The following is a 19,659-nucleotide window of genomic DNA, read 5'->3' on the forward strand; positions in this document are numbered from 1 at the left end:
TTGTTGATGTGGGAAGCTGTACTTGCAATCCTCAGAGTATTTCTACCCATGAAAAATGACCAAAGCCTTTTCCATCTGGCTAAATGTTAGCTCAAGGCTTGAGTGTGTTTGTGTATCACTGTGCTGCTTATCAAAGCCTGTGCTGGCTCCACTGTTTTGCCGCTGTCTCATGACAAATCAGCTTTAAATATTCTCTCTTGTCTCCCTGTCACACATACATAAGCATGGAGGCAATGAAAAGACACACACACACACACATACACATACACACACACCCTGGAGGTGAACACAGCATGCCGAGGGGTGTCAGCTTTGGTCAGCATCGGCTCTCAACCCGCATTTCTTCTTCTCTCTCTTCTTCACTTCCTGTGCTCCCTCCATCCTGCAGCATCTTCTTACCTCTGTTCCCTTCTCTTTGACACACTCTAATTCTCTAGCTCTAATTTTTCTTTCATTTTTCTTGTTTTGTTTATGCAAATGGACACTTGATATTCTTTCTCACATTTTAAAATATTTCATGCCTCAGGGACCAAGTCAAATTTTGGTCCCTTAAGCGTGACCAAAGTTTGACTTTGTCTCTGAGGCGTGAAATATTAATAGATTGAAAAATTGAAAAAACAGTGTGCCACTACATGTATCTCTCTTTCTCTTCTACTGTTTGATATCTCTACTCTTTTCTTCCAGATCATCATGCCGGTGCTGCCCCATCTTTTCTGGTAAAACTAATTAACTTCTAGCATTTTCTTTTATGCAAAGAAACTGAAAGTTTTTGCAAGTCAGAGTCAGCTAAAGTGGAGTGATGACATGGAGAGAAAGAGAAAGAATTGGACAGGAGGGACCTTTTAGTTAGTCCAATCTCACTAACAAAAACTGAGGGAAAATGCATATTTAACAAATGTGGGAGTGTCCAGTGCATTAGGTAGGCCACATAGGCATTCATCTGAGAGTTACATGTGCCAAGACAGCTGGGGTGTACATATCCATGAATTATAGAAGACATCAGGTCTATATATAATTATAGAAAAGAACACACTTACATGCATTATGTCCTTTCACTTGGACACAACATAGATGCTGCATTAGCTTCATAGCCACAGAGTTGTGCCATACGATAACATGAACATGGATTTAAATTTGAATTGTTTTTAAGATGTCTTCAAAAATAATGAAACATAAACAAAAATACAGATAGAAGTAAAATATTAATTTTATTTAAGATCTGTCTTAAAACAGTGGATGAGTGTCCAACAACATATATGTGTCTATACAGTAAGTGTTCTCTGACAATGTCTGCACTGATAATAGCATACCTATGCATGCAGGCACTAAAAATTGTTTGTAATATCACATCTCCAATGTCAGCCTTTAACTGTCAGCGACGCAACCACAGGAAAAGCACCAACCAAAAGCTTATATCAAAAGGTACTTATACACCTAACCTGTTTAGTTAGGTTAAAAAGATACCTGGCTCATTTGCCCAGTTAGTATGTTGAGTTGAGTATTAGTTAGTATTAGTTAGTTCCTTGAGTTGAGTTCTCTTGGGCTTGTGTGCAAGCTGTCAGTCAAAGCCTGGTGTGATCCAAAAAAACTGGACAGTGACTACTTGAAAAGGTAGGTCTTGCAACACAAGCTGGATAGAAGATGTAAAACTTTTTCTATCCACCTCCATCTATTCCAATTATCTAACCATCTAGTGTATTTAGGTTTAGCTTGAAACATCTGCTTAGAAATATCTTAGTTGCCTGGCAACATTATCATATAGAACTTTCTATTTTGAAGCTTTGGGAAAATATCGGTGCCTCGGTGACTTCAGTGACAAAGCTGTATAGATATTGATGACTCACACCCTTGACTGAAATCCTCCACAAACAAACGCCTTCAAGGACACACATTTGACTTTCCACACACAGCAACTCAAAAACTCTCAGTCTCTTCTCTCTTGCAGTAAACCTACAGTAAAGGTAGTAATACCACAGTGTAGAAATACTCTAAGTAAAAGTACTACATTTTTCAGTTTGTGTGTGTCTATGTGTTTGCATGTTCCTTTGATGCCTTGCCTATACAAGGCCTGTCCTGTGACATGGACAGAGGAGGTTGGACAAACAGACTCAGAACAAAACACTGTTTACACAGTTCAGCCAGTCTCCTCAAAAAGATTACACACAACTCAGAGTGAGCAAGTAAGAAGGAGAGTGGACAAACAAAACAAATAATACAAAGGACAAAATGAAGGTGAGGAAAGGTTGAGAATCAACAATGCGACAGGGCAGAGATGAGGGACAGTGGGATGGATGAGAGAGAAACAGGGGGAGGCAGTGATTGAGTGAGGTAGAGAAGTAGAGAAGAAAGCGAAACAGGGAGAGAAAATAAATGTAAAGACAGAGCAGATAAAGAGAGTTCCAGTGGAAAGATCGTGAGTGAAACATTGCTGCGACTACTGTCATTTGAAAAGGACAAAGAAAGTCCACAAAGCCCCAAGATACCTCAACACATCAAACACTGTATGGGCGCCACCAAAGAGCGTGCGTTACACTCATGAATAAGCAAAGATAATAAGTGCTTTGTGTGCATCTGTGAAGTTATGTGCATGTTTGTGCGAGTGTGTCCCTTAGTTGTGATGTGTGCCGATTTGTGCAAATTCATTATCATTTCACTTTTCCCATTTATTTCAAAGGCAAAAAACAAAGAGGAGAGACACCACTGGAAAGCCTCACAATGCATTTCAATTTTCCTTTTGGTGCTGCAGCTTTTTAGCCAGTCCTTACATCTTCACCAGTGAGTCTCAATGGTCCTTTTGGGCCTTTGATTAGCATTAGCATCCACTAGTGCCTCTCAGGCATTTATGACTCAACACCTGTTGATGGGGACAAATTAGCCTAATGGGTACAAAGAAGAGAGATGAGCAGCACTCAGCAAACTGGGGTGGAAATTCAGTTTTTCAAGTTCAAAAGAGAACGTTGCGTTTTATTCAGAGCATTGATATGTAACTTTGAATATTTACAAGGATGTTATGAGTTGTAAAAGACTTGAGAATACATGAAACGGTGCTAATAAGATATGTGGAAAACAACGGCATACAGATTTTTCCTGGAGATTTCTGCCTGAGGTTTGTGCATTTAAGCCACTAATGAATTCAACCTCACACCACAGACAAAGCATGGAGTAAACGCTGTTTTATATTCCATGATGTATTTGGAGCATCTTTAAATGATGTTTTTACTGTCACAATCATCTGCATTTCTTTCGGGTGAGTGTGTCCATGAACACATCCAACACTCAAAAATAAAGTAAGTTTAACATGCATCCTAACATCTGTCACACACACACACACACTCGTATCCTTAAATCCAAGTTAAAATTCATTTGAATGGAACTAGGACACAGCTTTAGTCTTGTTTCTACAAGCTAATCTCTGTATCGTGCTAAACTAACATCTCTGCATTCTCCTTGTCTTGTGCCAGTCCACTTAGCATGCTCCCAACTTCTGCCGTGATGCGCTCCTGTTTAACACCTTGGCTAAGCTTGCTGAATAATGCAGAGGGGACCCTCTCTAAATTGCTGAGTCAGCACTGAGGACAGGTCAGTGGAGACACGGTAGCTGAACAGCTCCCACACAGACACACACACCACGCAAATGCAAAGGCGGCAGACACACAAAGATAGACACACGAAGATACGTGCACACCAAAAACATACATATTCATTGACGCACACATGGAGACACTTAAACTGAACAGTGCAGATGCAGGGAGGGAGAAGGAAAGAGAGGGAGGGAGAGGGAGAGGGAGACTGGAGCACATAAAGATAGTAGGTAGCCCATCTGTGCAATAATGGGATTGAGTCTCACAGCAAGCGATGGGGATGAAATGCATAATCAATGCAGATTAAAGCATGTTTCATAGTCGACACATCTGCCCTGATAACAATGCATTATGACACACCAGTTAGGTACTACTGACTCTTGTATCAGTCACTTTGCTTCACTAAACAGATTTAAATGCACCATATTTAAGATTCAAAAGCATTTTTCATGGTCATTTTATGTTTTTAATCACTTTTATTTGTAATGGGTGAACAGATTGTGACGTCACTTTAAAATGTACCTTTTCATGACTTTCTATAACAGTCTGTGTGCTCATTTATATGTGAAGGACTCAGCACAGATTTTCGGAGAAAACCCAGAGCATGTGAGTTTCGAGTGTGCCTTCTCTCTCTGCATTGCCTACAGCGTCAACAGTGTGCAATGCAAGCTAACGTTAGCTTTAGAAATGGAGTCCGCTAACGTTAACAAACAACCGCCACCCACCAAAATCCAGCAACAAAGTCAAAGCTAACATTACTGAAAAACATGTGGGATATATTGTTATATTATTAATAATGATAATAATAATAATAATAATAATAATAATAATAATAATAATAATACCTTTTATTAGCACCTTTCAAGGTTCTCAAAGACACTTTACATAAAAAAGAACATCAAATCAGCAAAACAATATGAAATAGTACACTAAAAACACAATAGACAATAATAGTCTATTGTCTATTGTATAGACAATAGACACAGTAGATATTGTGGTTTTAACTGGCTGAGTGAGCTTGCTTGCTAACATGGGCAAATTACTAGCTAGTACAATAGTGTTGATTTTAGCCAAAAATAAATGATGTAACAATATAAAGCAAATATATCAATTTAACAATTGTTTTCTACTAGTCAAGAGCGATGCAAGGCATGAGTCAACGAGCTAACTGTAATACAGTGGTCCCTCGTTTATCGCGGGGGATACGTTCTAAAAATAACCCACAATAAACGAAATCCGCGAAGTAAGTTTTACAATTATTATACATGTTTTAAGGCCGTAAAACCCCTAACCACACACTTTTATACACATTTTTACACGCATTTCGTACAGTACTCCCTTAAACAGGACGCAGAACACATGTGCGGTTCTCCCTTAGCCAATCAGGACGCAGAACACAATGCGCGTTCATACTGTACAGTACGCTGTAAAAAAAAAGCATGCAAAATTACACTGAAAAAAATCCGTGAAACAGCGAGTCCGCGAAAAGTGAACCGCGATATAGCGAGGGACGACTGTAGACCAAAGCTAACATTATTGATAAATAAGTTACAATTACATTTAGAATATGATTGTGAGTGGAAACAACTTGATTCATACTGCAGTAAAGGGATGTCAGTAGTATCGTGATGGCTGGATTAAAGTTACATGGAGAAGCTTTTAACACAAAATTTTTATGAAAAATAGTAACCAAAGGTTAACATTTATGCTGGTCACAGGTGCTCACTTATGCATAATAAAAATGTATCCACAAGACAACAGGCACAACAACATGTTCAAACTTTCAGTCAGTCGCAGAGAAACACACATTCACTTAGGGCCCATGTGGTCTTGCACATGCCTACATGCACACATGCTGCATTATACACATTCACAGTTGAACTGTTGCACAAACGGAAGCATGGAGGAGGACAGAAAGCTCGATCACGCTATATGTGGTGGATGAAAAACAATTTCCTGGGAAAAAATTGAGAAGAGAGGCGCATGAGAAAAAGAGAGACAGAGAAGGCATGGAGGAAAGGGGGGAAAGGAGTGATAGATAAGACAGAAATCTATGAAAGCAGGTGGGTGTGAGGAGACGGCTCAAGTTGTAACGACAGATTGTGAGGAGGGGCAGGATGGAGAGAAGCAAAGGATGAGGGATGAGAGGGCTTTGTCCCTGTGTAACCTTCTACACTGTGATGGAGTGTATTTACCAACACTTCATCAACAATATTCCCCCTATTCGTGTGTGTCTGTACAGTATGTGTGGCTTGATGCAGAGCGTTATGTGTGACGTGCGTTATCATCCACGTTCGATATTGTACCTGTGATAATGGAGCAAATCACAGATCAGTAAATCAAACAGAGGGTGAATATCTGTCAGGCTTAAGGTTGGATTAAGGGCTGGGCCTTTGTTACACTTGTCACGTATGAAGAAATGTCAGGGGATTCTTCAGATATTTCTAACGTCTGCCATTCAAACTGGCAAATGTCAAGACCGACGGCTTAGGCACAATCACACCACGCGCATTTTATGGATTTATATCTGTGTGTGTACATTGAAGCAAATCTGTGTGTCTGTTTCTACATTAAGGACTAATGTGTGCGTGTGTGTGTGTGTGAGGCTATGAAAGTGTGTGTGTGTGTGTGTGTGTGTGTTTGTAAGTCTTGTTAGAGTAGCAGTTGGCTCCTGCTGACAGCTACTGCAGTCTGAACAGCAGGGCTGACGAGGACAATCAATTAGCTCTGCATTCTCTCTCTCTCTCTCTCTCTCACACACACGCTGATATATAAGTATGTGCACGGAATAAAACACACTTCTAAGGCTATATACAGTATATGCAGTCACACTATAATAAACATCAAATGTAATAGCAGCAGACAAATTCAGTTTCCTTCCTCTCTCAAAGACTTTGTTTCGACACATAACTTCATAACTTTATGAAAAACTGTGTAATGGGCTGTTTCTGGACTGTGTGTGTGTGTGTGTGTGTCTCTGTGTGTTTTAGCTAAGCCCCAGCTGTGGTAGCACAAGTTTATCAAATATCAGCCTTGATCCCTCTGAGGGCTGCTTGGACGCCGTTTGCTAGATGTATGTTTGTGTGCTGTTTGCTCTGAGCGTTGTGTGTGATGCTGAGCAGATGCTGATGTTTTGACAGGCGTCCTGCTCTCAGTCTGTCTGCCTCACATCAGCTCTGTGTTGTGTGTGCTTGTGTGCGTGTGTTTGTGTATATGCATATGTGTGTGTGTGTGTGTGTCAGGGACGGTTGTGCCCAAGTGTGTGTGTGGTCAGAGCGCAGGGTTAAGCAGTGGTCTGCCTGTCAGTGTGTATCTGACCTTCTATCCACCACTGGGATCACTTATCCCGCTGCAGGCTTCACAGTAGCACATAACACCATCCTCCTGCCATTTCTTTCCCCTCCTCCTTTTAAATTCTCTCTCTTCTGCTCCTTTTTTCTGCCTCTTAACTTTTATTTCTGCCTCTCTCATTTTTCCTCTCTGATATCCTACTAACAATTCCCTCTCCCATTTATTCTGTGCTCCTATCTATGTCCCCTATTCCCATTTTTCCCCCTCTGTCTCTCTCTCTCCTCTGTATTTGTATGCACTCGTGGCTCTTCCTTTCTCACTCTCTGCCACTCAGATACCAAATTCAGAGAGTAAATGATGAAATGAAAACAGGAGAGAGGAAGCTAATGAAGACAAGAGGAGACAGAGAGGAGAGAGAGAGAGAGACAGCGGGAGAAATGCTGAGATACACAAATGGAGAATCAGAACGAGTGAGGGAAATATGGGGAGAAACGCTGACAGTTGGAGAGAAAAAGATAAAAGTGTTTGACAGAGGAGGGAAAAAAAATCTTTTTCATTTGTGTCAGAGCACCATTGTCAGAGTAACAAAGACATAGATCTCACAGTGCACTAGAGGATTTCTCTTTCTCTCTTTGTCTCTCAGACACACACACACACACACACGCACACACATAAAACACACAATATAAATACACAGTGTTTATCTCTTTCCTTCAGCAGGGATGAATCTCCTGGGGTGAAAGAAGCTCCTGCTCTCATCTTTCTGCAGTGTCATTTCTGACATTTGTCATGTTCTCACCCTCACTTAGCCCTGGTAGCAGAAACCCACTGGCGTCATACCATTTTTTTTCAGGCTTTGTATCTTTTACTTTAAAGATTCAGAAGGTATCGATTCATTGGTGTGTTTTATACCTCCTGTGAGATTTCACAGAGATTCCACACAAATCATTTCACACACAATGAATGACTTGATTGCTAAATTCTGCACTAGTCAGGTTATGCCAGGCTGATAAAATGCCTTATGAACAGCAGCAGCACCTAGTGAACGCAGCAGTTACAGCAGAGTTTTCAGGTGGGCAGTGCAGTAAAAAAACTGAATTGAACCCTCAGCCTAAATACAAGCCCTGTTGCAAAGGTTTATGTTGCAGTGACGTGTGTAAAGGAAGCAGTGCATTGCAGTGTGCAGTGTGCTGCCTGCATCAGCTCTGTCTCTGAAGATTCATCTGTTCTCAGAACCAGCTCGTTTTGATTGACTAAAAGTAACTAAATAAAAAAGGATGTTGTATTTACAAAGACATAAGACAGAGAAAACTATCAACTAACCACATTTGATACAATGGAACCAGCTAATTTATACATAATATAATAATACATAATAAAAGACATAAACGATCAACTAATCATTAATTAACAGGTTTGCTTGACTCCATTTCTATGCCACAGGCAGAGACTGCAAGTCCCTGAAGACTTTCATAGAGTTGAGTAGGCTGATGCTCAATAGATACTAACTTTAGTCGGTGGAATACAAACAAAAATTACTATCAATCTGCCCATACGAACATGCTTATGTTTAGTTTGTCTAGGTTGGAAATGAATACAGTACATGGTCATGCTGAGGATGTTAAACTGTGTTTGCAAATCAGTAAATGAACACCTGCCCTTTTGGTACATACATACTTTACCTATAGCTTGATCCAGATCAGCCGTCTTTCTGTTCTTATCCACCTTAAATCCAAATAACTGCCAAATAGCTTCACTCGAGATCCTTTTAATTTCCCAGACAATCTCCTCAGAGAGTCTGTTTCCATGCAACACCTTTCCTGAGGGGATATCAATGTAATTAACACGCCAGCTGCAACTACAGAGGCACTGTTATACACTAGAGTTATTTGTGTAAATATCAAGTGTGATGTATTTTACTTGACGGTGCTCTGGCAGCTCATGGTGGTCGAGTTGCTATTGCCTTTAATTTGTCACCCAAAATGTATGTTTGTGATTGGATCCAGGACTCACTTTGAGTCTATATGAAAGGGTTCTATGTAAATGGTGCATTTGTAAAGTCAACTATCGAGACTGAGCTGAAAGTCTCTTACACAGCTGAGTGGTTTTTGGAATATCACTTTTTCTACATTTCATATTTTATAGTAGTAAATGCACAAAAGAATTTTCCTTGCTATACTTCATTTAAACAGATTAAGTGAAGTTCCAGAGAGAGAGTGCTTGTACAGATGTTTGCTCTAGGTTAAAGGATGTTACTGCACTTCAGTTTGCACACAGTTTCTACACCACCATCTATCCCCAAACCCACAAAACAACACCATTCTTCTTTCTGACATTTACTGTTCAGTCACATTAGGTTTATCTGTCAAGGACTGAGACAGTGGGAGAAGCTCACAGTGTAACTAATCTACATCTTTTTAAAACTGCACACGCTCTCTCTGAGCATTTAGCCTCTCTTATCCTTCATTCTTATTCATCAGTGTTTCACTCAGTATTGGAGGTGCCTCCCTACGTGTTCACAAACTCCCCCACTTGTTCCAAACTTTTCTCTCCTTCTATGCTCTTCATTTCAGTCTCTTCACTTTCACTGCTTATTCAGCACACTCCCTCCCACTCCACTATTTCTCTTTTGCAAAGCCGCGCACTCACTCTCTATCACTCTTTTCACACCTTCACTATGCCACTTTCCATATCCATCACTCCCTTACTCAGTTCACCTCATTTTATCCCTCTCCCCCTCTCTCTCCCTCATTCTTTCACCTGCTTGTCAGCTATTTTTCACAAACTCATATATTGGCAGGCTACACCGTCTCACTCCTCCCCCTCATTCGGTTCCTCCTCTCTGCGTTACCCTGCTCAACCTCTCATCTCTCCTTCAATTATAACTTTTCACTTGTTTATTCTCTCACTTTTTCCAGTTCTGTTCGTTAATTCCTCTTCCCCTCTCTCTTTCTAGCTCCCTGCCGTCCTCCCAAAAATTCTTTGCCATCTTTATTCTCTTCATGTTCCTCATTTCGTCCTCTCTTCTCTTTCATCCACTGTCCTAATCGCTTTCTTTCTTTGTTGCTCCCTGCATCTCTCTCATCCTGTCTCGCTTTCTCCAAGCACTCTCCACCTCATTCTTTCTCTGTCTCATTTTCCTGCTCCTCTGTTATCTGCATCCACTGTACCAGTCAGATGGCTCAGCTACAAGACTGACGACGCTCTACAAGGACTACACATCTGTCTCCCTTTCTCTTTCTTTTCAGGCCAGCACTCTAATTCTCCTCTACAGTATACTGTATCCTCAACTCGGCTCAATTTCGGAGAAGCAAATTGAGTTAGTGTAGTCAAAAGAAGACAGAACACAGTGGAGTTAAGTTTGAAGAAATCAAAACAAGTTGCATTGATGAGTAACTGAAAGAGTTGTCAGGCTATGTAATGTAGATAGTAGATGAGTAGGTACACAGTAAACACAAAGTAAGCAGACATGGTCAGTTGCATTATCCAGTGATATATATCTGTGAGAGAGGTTTTTATATTAAAGAGCAAGATTCTTTTTTACTTAACCAGAAACAGCCGTTACTCTGTCCAAAGCCACCAGACTCTATTGACAAAAACAGTCATTTTACCTTGCAGAGCAATGTTGTTCGTCTACCACTGCCTCGATCACGCAGTTTTATTTGTGTGATTGTGGGACTTTGGTGTTTTAACATGTTGGTTACGTCGGATCCTTTCCACAATTTTGTCAGAAACTCAAAACAATCAGAGCCTGTCAGCAGCAAAAACAAGCACTTTTGTGGACATACTTTGACAGTGTGCATGCAATTGCCCAGAAGGAACATTGCAGCTCGTTTTATAGCCGCTCACTGCATCACTCTCACTCAATACTGGACCAATTTCAGAAATTGTTGTCCCCATTAGTCGCTTAGAGACAAAAAAAAACATGGGAAAATGTGGTCTAGGTTGAAAAATACCAAAGCTGTCCTTTAAGTAATAAGTTTTAGAGGTGCTGGTAGGTGGATTTTGAAGAGTGGTATCGATCTTCTAATCTACGTCTCAGCAGAAAGACAAATAAGTGAAAATGTCAAACTAATGCTTTAAGTTTGCGTAAGCTAACAGCATAGAAGTGTGCGGTTTTGGGTCATTACTTTAATTTTAATGCACTTGAGGGGCATTATCGATTGGTTTATTTTTTTGCATATCATGTGTGACAGACGTAACGTGATGAAAAAGAACAGAGGGAGACTCAATCCTATTTAAAGTTTTAGTCAGCTTTGTACAGACACAACCGGTATAAATGTCCTACAGAGAAATAAAGTCAGCAGAGCCTCTACTGTTTCACTTTTATTTGACAAAATAAGTTTAATCAGTACGTCTACCAGAGACTTATATTTTTACACAAGTATCTGTACTTCTACTTGAATAAAGAATGTGTATACTTTTGTCACCTCTGCAAAATACACAAAAAAAGGCATGTACAGAACAATCCTCATGTCTCCCATAATGCCAACACTGGATTTAGCTGTACTATGGGGTTGGGGTAGTTTTGCTTTTAAATTCTTTACATGCAACTGAAGCACAGCGATTTATAAGCATTGCCTTTGCTTTTGAAAGTCCACATCAGTTTGTTTGCTTGTTTTATTATCTAAAACTCCTCATTATAATTGACTTCATTTTAATAGGAGATAACAAGTAATGATGGCTGTTACTTGCACTCACAATTAATTGTTTTTCAGCATAAGGATATTCTGTATATTTGGATAATCTCAAGGAATTCATTGTTCTTTTAAACAATCACATACGGGGCACAAGGTGAAGAAGCTTAATTATTTGAAGTTTCCACTTCAATGAGTGTGCCCGAATTTGCCCCTCCCAGTCTGGGAAGCTGGATTTGTCTGTAGCCTTCAACATGTTGACTGAATCATGGTCATGCCTTCTTCTTTTTTTTTCTTTTTTTCTTTTGCTTTATGCTTTATGCCAAACATCAGCAGATTATCTGATCTTTTGATCAGATAATCTGCTGATGTTTGGCACTATACCCAGTATGCTCTCCTCTCCAGAAATACCTTATCTTTCCCCCCTGCACTCCTCTATCAGTTCTGCTTCCTTCCATCTCCTCTTTTATACTCTGTCCATTTGGCTTGCCGTTGGTCTTACTATCTCTCTTTCCAAGCTGACGGGGCAGAAAAGTCGAGGGACAGGTCTTTTGACTTGGCATATCTCTCTCTATGCACCTTTTCCCTCTCCTCCTCCTCTGTGCCCTCTAACTCTTCTAAGCTCCCTTCTAAACTTTCACCTTTCTCCTGCTGGCCTCTCCTCCTAAAACCTGAACACAACCACACACATATGAGCCAACACCTATCTCCACTCAATTTCCAGGGCATCATCTCACTCTTTGCCTCTTTCTTGTTGCACACACTCCTCTCCCGTCAATCTGTCTAAGTGGTCACCACCCTATGTTCTCTGTGCAAGAGAGGAAAAGACTGTCTGCCAAATATTTAGGGGTGGGGTAACTTTGGCTCATGCTATTCTTGTGAAAAATGTGTGTGTGTGTGTGTGTGTGTGCGTTTGGGAAGTGTTTATTGGGGGATTCCCTTGGAAGGGAGATCCTGTAATTGTGTGTTTAAGTGTGTGTGTCGGCCTGGATGGGTGGGCGGGTGAGGAGTAATTCATGTCGGTTGTCCTGAGAGTGACTCATGTATTCCAGTAACCTCAGTGACACCTCCTCCCTGCTGTCTCACACACGGTGACACAAAAAACATTTGGAACCCATTGAACCCATTGATTTAACCAGGCTGATAGCTGTCCACAGGCAAATGTGTTTTCCTGCACCTCAAAGCACAGATAAAGGATACATTAAGGTCTGTCTTCTTTTTTTTTTCTTTAACAAATTATATTTAGATTAGTTTACATTTAGAAAAAAATGTGGGATGTCAACTGCTGTTTCCAAGATTAAGAATGAACTTTTAGTAATCTCAACTTTTAGTGCTCAGAAAATGAAAATGTAATCATCCACAAATGGATAAATTACATCTGCTGGAGCTGCGGAGGAAGGGCCACATAGAGCCAATTTGATCTTAAGAGGGCCAGACCACTAAATCCATTGTGTAATAACCTATAAATGACAAACAGCAGCTCCAAATTGTTCCCTTTCTTTCAGTGTAAAGATGTAAAAATACATTCTGAAAAAGTTCACAATTATTAAGAGAAATAAGTTTTAAATATTACATTCAGTCATATATCAGTTTTTCCAACATTCAGTCTTATTGCATTTCAATTTACAAATCACTGTGCATCTACAAAGATCTACATGTTGCAACACATATTTTGAAACCGAACAATATGGCATTTTACCTATTTCTTTATCAAGTGGACAGATCAGGAAGAGCAGCAAATTTTATTGAAAAATCAGCAGTTTTCACACTTCATTCAGAATCATTCAGTGGGCTGGCTCGTGGGGCATATATTTGACATCCCTTGGGGTGAGATGGGGTGAGTCTCTCTCTCTCTGCACATTTTATGTTTGGCTGCTCAAGCATGTTTTGAATGACTGTATATTCTCTACGTGTGTGTTCCCGTGTGTTATCAGAGGCAAGGCCACTTTGAGTTCTCAGACACAGTCATCACACATCACACCCACTGATATCACCAACGCCTAGCTCAAAAGTATGAGAGCACACATGCTTTTGTGAGCACAACCATGTTGGTCTTCTGTGCATAATGTTCGTGTTACCGTGTAGCTTCCTGTTAATTTCTCTGTCTTTATAGTCGTTTTATAGTGTAAATGAAGTGCAGGCACAATGGATTTTGAAATGTCTGTTGGTTTATAAAAGGTAGACTAAATGTATTGCCTTTGTTTTGTGTCACTGTGCTGGCGTGCGTGTCTGTGACACTGTTTGCCACATTATATTTGCTCACACAGCCACAGGTACGAAATAGCTTTTCATTAAAAGGAGCTGAAACAGACGGGAGGTGGGGGGGCGAGATAAAGACAGAAATGAGAAAGGGAGAGATTGAAAGAGGAGGATCTGGAGAGATGGAGTGATATGTAGCGAGGCATAGACTGATAAGACAGCACTGAGAGAGGAAGGCAACAGATAAGAGAGGAACTATCGGAAGAAAGAAACAGAGGAATCAGAAAGATATGCCAGGAGCCTTTATAAAACATAATGTGGTTCTGTAACTAAACAGAAGTTATTTTCTCTGTTTAACACAGTGAGCATAATGACTGAATGATACAAACACTGTATGTTTGCAGTGTGTGCGTGTGAGTCCGTGTGTGTGTGTGTGTGTACTTTCACACATGAGTAAGTGTGTGTAAGTAATTGTTGCGTAATTTTAGTTAGTTAGTTTTAGTTTTAAAGTCAACATGGTTACAAAAGATAACAGTGCACTTAAATCTCCAAAGTATTTGACACATTCGCTGGTGCTCATGTTGTGCATCACCTCAGTGTGTGTGTGTGTGTGTGTGTTCATGTGTTTGTACAACAGTGAACAGTTGTAGTAGTCCAGGTATTCTGTGGAATTAAATGTGAAAAGGAAAAATGTGAATAAACATGGATGAATAGGAATGTGTATAGAGTATTTTAGCTATTCAAGTAAAGCTGCATGGTATTTTCTCTATGTGATTTTGACTTGCAGGATTGACTGTGATACAAGCATCCCTACATGGCTGGAAGAAATGAATTAATAAATTCATCTAATGAAAACTGCTGAACGTTTTCAGCATTACATAACACTGGAAATTACAATTAATTAATTAATTGTATAAAAATATTGTTGATTTCTGGTGGCTTTGGTGTGAATTAAGCAGTTAGCAAGAAGGCTGTGAGGCGACAGTGCCTTCTTTTCTGTATGCATGTGTGGGTTCTCTCTGGGTACCCCAGCTTCCTCCCACAGTCCAAAAACATGCAGGTTTATAGGTTAACTAGTGAATTTAAAATTGACTGTGACTGTGAGCATGAATGATTGTTTGTCTCCATGTGTTAGCCCTGTGATGTACTGACGACTTGTACGGGGTGTACCCTGCCTCTCGCCAGATGGGTTTTGCTCCAGCACTCCGTGACTCTGATAAGCATAATAGGTTGTGGAAGATGAACTATTGGATTCTGAACGTCGAAGGACAGAATATGTGTCAAAGATTTGCGTGGATTGGAAATTGATACAATCCAGTCGGAAAAACTCATATGGTACTACGTTTGTGAGCCACACCACATGAATACAGTTAAATGTGCGATAGTTTGTGTTTTTAGTAGTAAATAGGATGATAGTTTACCTTCTAACTGCTTGTGTCTGGGTGATGGTGTCAGTGTCTGACTACCGTATGCTTGTTTCTGTCTGTGCCTGCATACACACGTAGATATTTCCCTTCCTGCAAATGCTGCTTTTACACACACACACACACACACACACACACACACACACACACACACACACACACATGCAGTAATGTGTAATAGGTTTTATTCTATCTGGGTCATCCGGTCTCTTCAGCAGAGATGATAAGTTGTTCAGGGCAGAAAGGCCAAAGAGTGTTTACTTTGTTCTGTGTGTTTACATGTGTATTTGTCTGTTTCCTTTTCTACAAATACACTCTGTCCCCCTGTCTCACCCCCTACAACCTCTTTAATGCACACACAGACACACTTCACTGGCGAAAAAAGAACGAGCAAAATGCTGAACAAACACAGGAGAAAAAACCTTGGGGGGAATTCCTTGAAGTGAGCTAAGACATTCAGTCTGAGCGCTCACACACACACATACACACACACATATAATACACAAGGGTACACACACAGGCACATTCACAATGGTAAAAGGATGAGTGAAAGCTGCAGAGCCTCAATCGTCAGGTTCAATCCTGCACATGGAAACAAAGCTAATAAGCGGCAGTCAATCAACTCAGCTCAGAACTAAGCTCTTATATTCCACATAAGCTGACTGTAAATGCATAAACATTGAAACACACACACACACACATACACACAAATGTAAAGATAACTTGTGGGCACTGTGTACTTCTGTAGGACTGCATGCAGTGGATTACACAGCTGTTAAAAGCGTGTGCAACATCTAAAAAACAATTTGTCTCAATAGCAGCTATTAGAGTGACTCAGTTTAGGGCAATGAAAGATCATCAAGAGATCAAAGAATTCACTTTGATAAAGTCAATCTGATTTTTTTTTAATATATTAACAGAACATAAGGTTGGCTTCAGTGAGTGAAAAAAGGTTATGCCATCTCATCTTTAAAGCTCCTGTGATAGAACAATTAAACAACTCCTATGTTGTAATGACTGCTGCTAGAGCTGTGATTAAAATGCTGATCCTCTGAAACTGTGCAACGCAATTAAGTGTCCAACTTCAAGTTACTACTAAGATGAAGCATGTTTTACGGCAAGTGTCTGCCTTTTTTCCTTTACTAAGTGCACTAAACCAATCATTTCCTGACAACATCATCACAGCGAGTTCCGAAAATTTGGATTAGTTTGACAGATGGCAAGTGTAGACAGCTCAGGGATATGTGCAACTGTGAAAGTAGTTTTTTCTTCCGATTTAAAGTTTTCCAAACCACACAGACAAACCTTAAGTATGTGTTTATAGTAAAAACTATTTATTCAAGGCCTAGTGAGGGTTTGAAACACATGCTGAGAAGCACGCCTGCTCCAAGAAGTGAAGAACTTTTTCTTTTTAAAGGCTACGATGAGGCAGTAAGTGTAAATGTTTCCAGAGTGACAAATGTTGCCAAAGTGAAGTGTTTAACTGTAGGAGGAAAGCAAGCAAAAACAAAATGAAAAGTGAATAAGAACGACTAAGAATGATGTGCACATTTTACTGCAGACTTGTAATGACTCATAGGGACATACAATACTCACTGCAGAGGAGATATTCTGTAGATGCTGATCTTATACAAAATGTTAGAACGGCTAATAAAAACTCTCATTTCTAAAGACTCACAAAAGCATGTTGGAGCTTTAAGGCTGCCTTCATATGACCTTTCTTGCTTAATACAGTTCCTTTTCTCATTCAGTGAGAGAACAGAGACTTTTTATCCTGTTGGGATTTTGACTCTTGACCAAATAGATTAAGTGCAGCTGTCATATTCTTACAGTATCAACTTTTATTTTGTAACAAGCCATTTCTTTGTTTTCTCTCCTGTCTGTCTGCTCTGTCTTGTGGCATTGCCATACACACACTTGTGACTGGACAAGACCCAGCAACTGTTTTACTTCTGACAGGTTGCAATCCATCAGTCCAACATCTGTGGATGCTACGTACTCAGGTTAAAATAACAGACCTCTGATATTGACTTAACAGAGTGTATTTAGACTCCATGCACAACACATTTCTGTTCATGAAATGCAATTTTAAAAAAAAATCATCTGAACTTCAGAAAGTTTTAGAGGTATTTGATGGGGGAGCAAAAGTCTGGTTACTCAATGTGTGGACAGTCAGACTTGAAGTCACAACTTGTCGCTCCATGTTATTCTTTGGTTATAAACACACACAGAGGAGGAGTGAGAGGTTAAACAGGCCTCAGGGGTAGCCGTCCAGGTTAAAACCTAATACAGTGGTATTTTTATGTTTCCCTGCCAAAAGCAACCCTGCAGCTGTGTATCTCTCTGTGTGCGTGTGTGTGTGTGTGTGTGTGCGCGCGCGCGCGCGCGCGCGTGTGTGTGTGTAATCAAAGGTACTGTAGCACTGTGACTTTAGCCTCAGGGCCAAATGAAAAGTAAGCATGGCACACCTGCAGGAAGTTCGATAGGACAGAGGGAATCTGAAGACTTCAGCTTAAGTGAAAGCGAGATGCACTGCAACAATGATAGAAGTCTCACTCTTACTGGGTAGTTATCTGGCATACGCATGCTCCTTATTAAGTTTTCAAAATCTAAAAAAATAAAATAAAATTGTAACAGCTCCTGCTCCAAAAGACTTTGTGCTTCCTCTTTCTCCACACCTTCTTTTGCACCCACTTTTCTCCTTCTCAGTCAACAGTCTCCACTCTGTTTCTGCCTTCTCTCTCTCTCAACAGGTCAGTCACTACAACACCAAAATCAGTCATTTGCCATACTTGAATAGAATTGTTGCTCATATTAAGTGTACTCTGTAAAGCTACCACAGGACAAGTGAAAAGTATTATACAGTAGTTTACATCTGGGAAAGAACATAAAGGACAAAAATAGATCTAATGATGCATGTATCCATGATCCAGTTATCTAAACTTTCATCATCTACAGTAATGATACCACTGAAGACAGACAAAACAGTTATAACTATATAGACTTCCCAGCAATATTCTCACTATATCACACAGAGGCAGTTTCAGCAGTAAAGATGTACTAAACGCACAAGCAACAAGCACAACAACAACAACAGAGAGAAATAATAAAGACATCTCACCGTCTCTCCTGATGTTGCCCCTCATCACTCTGGCGGTGGAGACCTGAGCCCTGCCGACCCCGGTCATAGTCCCCAAAAACAATAAAACCATCCACATCTGGAAAACCACCGGTCCATTCATGGTGATAACACTACAAAAGACGCCTTACAGAGCTTTTAGTAACTTTCTAGTGGTTCAAATAAAATCTAACCCCGTGATCTAAAAAGTTTTTGTCAAAACTAATTTTCCATTCATTAACTTCAAACTTTAATCTCTTCTCTGCCCGCAAAATAAGACTCCTATGTCTGCCTGTCGCCTGGCGCACTCGATGTCCCGTCTTGTGCCAAAGTGTACCCAAATTCCAAGTGTTTGTCTTCTTCTGAAAGTTACGCGCCCACAGACACAGAGAGCAAAACTCCGAAACTATGAAGTGCAGGTGGAGGTTAATATAGCTCCGTTCACGGTCAGACATGAGCGTACAGGCGCCAAACTTCTTATCTGCGTGAAGTAAATAAATTCTGTCCAGTCACTGAGAAATATCCAGCATAGTTTACTACTTTCTATCTGACGCGTCTGCGCTATTGGAGTCAGCGCGTCAAAGTTTGCCAACCCGGCGGTGCGCGTTCACGATGTGTGTGTGTCTGTGTGTAATGTGGGTGTGTAACTGAGCAAGATGCTGGGGGTGGAGGGCAGAGAGGGAACATTTTTGAGCACAGGGAGGGTCACCACAGCTAGGCACAGGAGAGGAAACAAACCATGAGCTCACTCAGGAGGTGGGGGGGGGTGAAGTTGAGTGGTAGACAGCTAAGGAAACAGCTGACCTCCCTTCTGTCACCAGAATTGAGGTCATGAAGGGTCATTAGAAAGAGGAAGGGTCATTACACACCACTGATTGTATACTGCATGTGTAAAATTCATTGTTATTGCAGAATATTTGGCATAGGCTAACAGGGCTATTAATGTATAAAAAATAAAAATAGAATTATACAGATGAAGGCTCTGTCATTTTATTTTCATAAAAATACATTTTAATAATTGAAAACAATCTGTTTGCTTACTCTGTGATGTCTCAGATCATTCACTTTAAAATAAGCTGCCACTGCACAGATAACATGATTACACTTGTTGAGGAGTCTAATAACTAAATCCTGAAAATGGATTGCCAGGAATCATTCAATAGGCAGCTTTGTGCAAAAGCCAAAGGCAGGCCATTTCAGACAGGCATTATGTGTGAAGTAATTTTAGTAAGTACATTTCAGAGTGATTTATCCACCACTGTGAAATCTCAAGGTGTTAGGGGTTTTATTATTTATTTTGCAGCAAAACAAAACCGTGCCATTGATGCTTCCCTCCACTGAGTCTGACCACACTTTCACTTTTTGTTTTTCTCACTCATCACACACTTACCATCAGCCTCTCGTCCTCA

The 19,659-nt window shown here is 40.3% G+C and overlaps 1 protein-coding gene across 2 annotated transcripts in view; it reads right to left on the reverse strand.

The window, feature by feature from the left end:
• The window catches only part of pdgfd (platelet derived growth factor d), a 51,225-nt gene extending 32,358 nt beyond the window's left edge, over nt 1-18,867 (reverse strand). For both annotated transcript variants that reach the window (XM_019276131.2, XM_019276130.2), the window contains exon 1: nt 18,254-18,867. In XM_019276131.2, coding sequence (XP_019131676.2) covers nt 18,254-18,374 — 121 coding nt within the window. In that variant the 5' untranslated portion in view covers nt 18,375-18,867. The remainder of the gene's footprint in view (nt 1-18,253) is intronic.
• Between the last annotated feature and the right edge of the window lie 792 nt (nt 18,868-19,659).

This window comes from Larimichthys crocea, chromosome VII (genome assembly GCF_000972845.2).
Source record: "Larimichthys crocea isolate SSNF chromosome VII, L_crocea_2.0, whole genome shotgun sequence".
NCBI classification, from domain to species: domain Eukaryota; kingdom Metazoa; phylum Chordata; class Actinopteri; family Sciaenidae; genus Larimichthys; species Larimichthys crocea.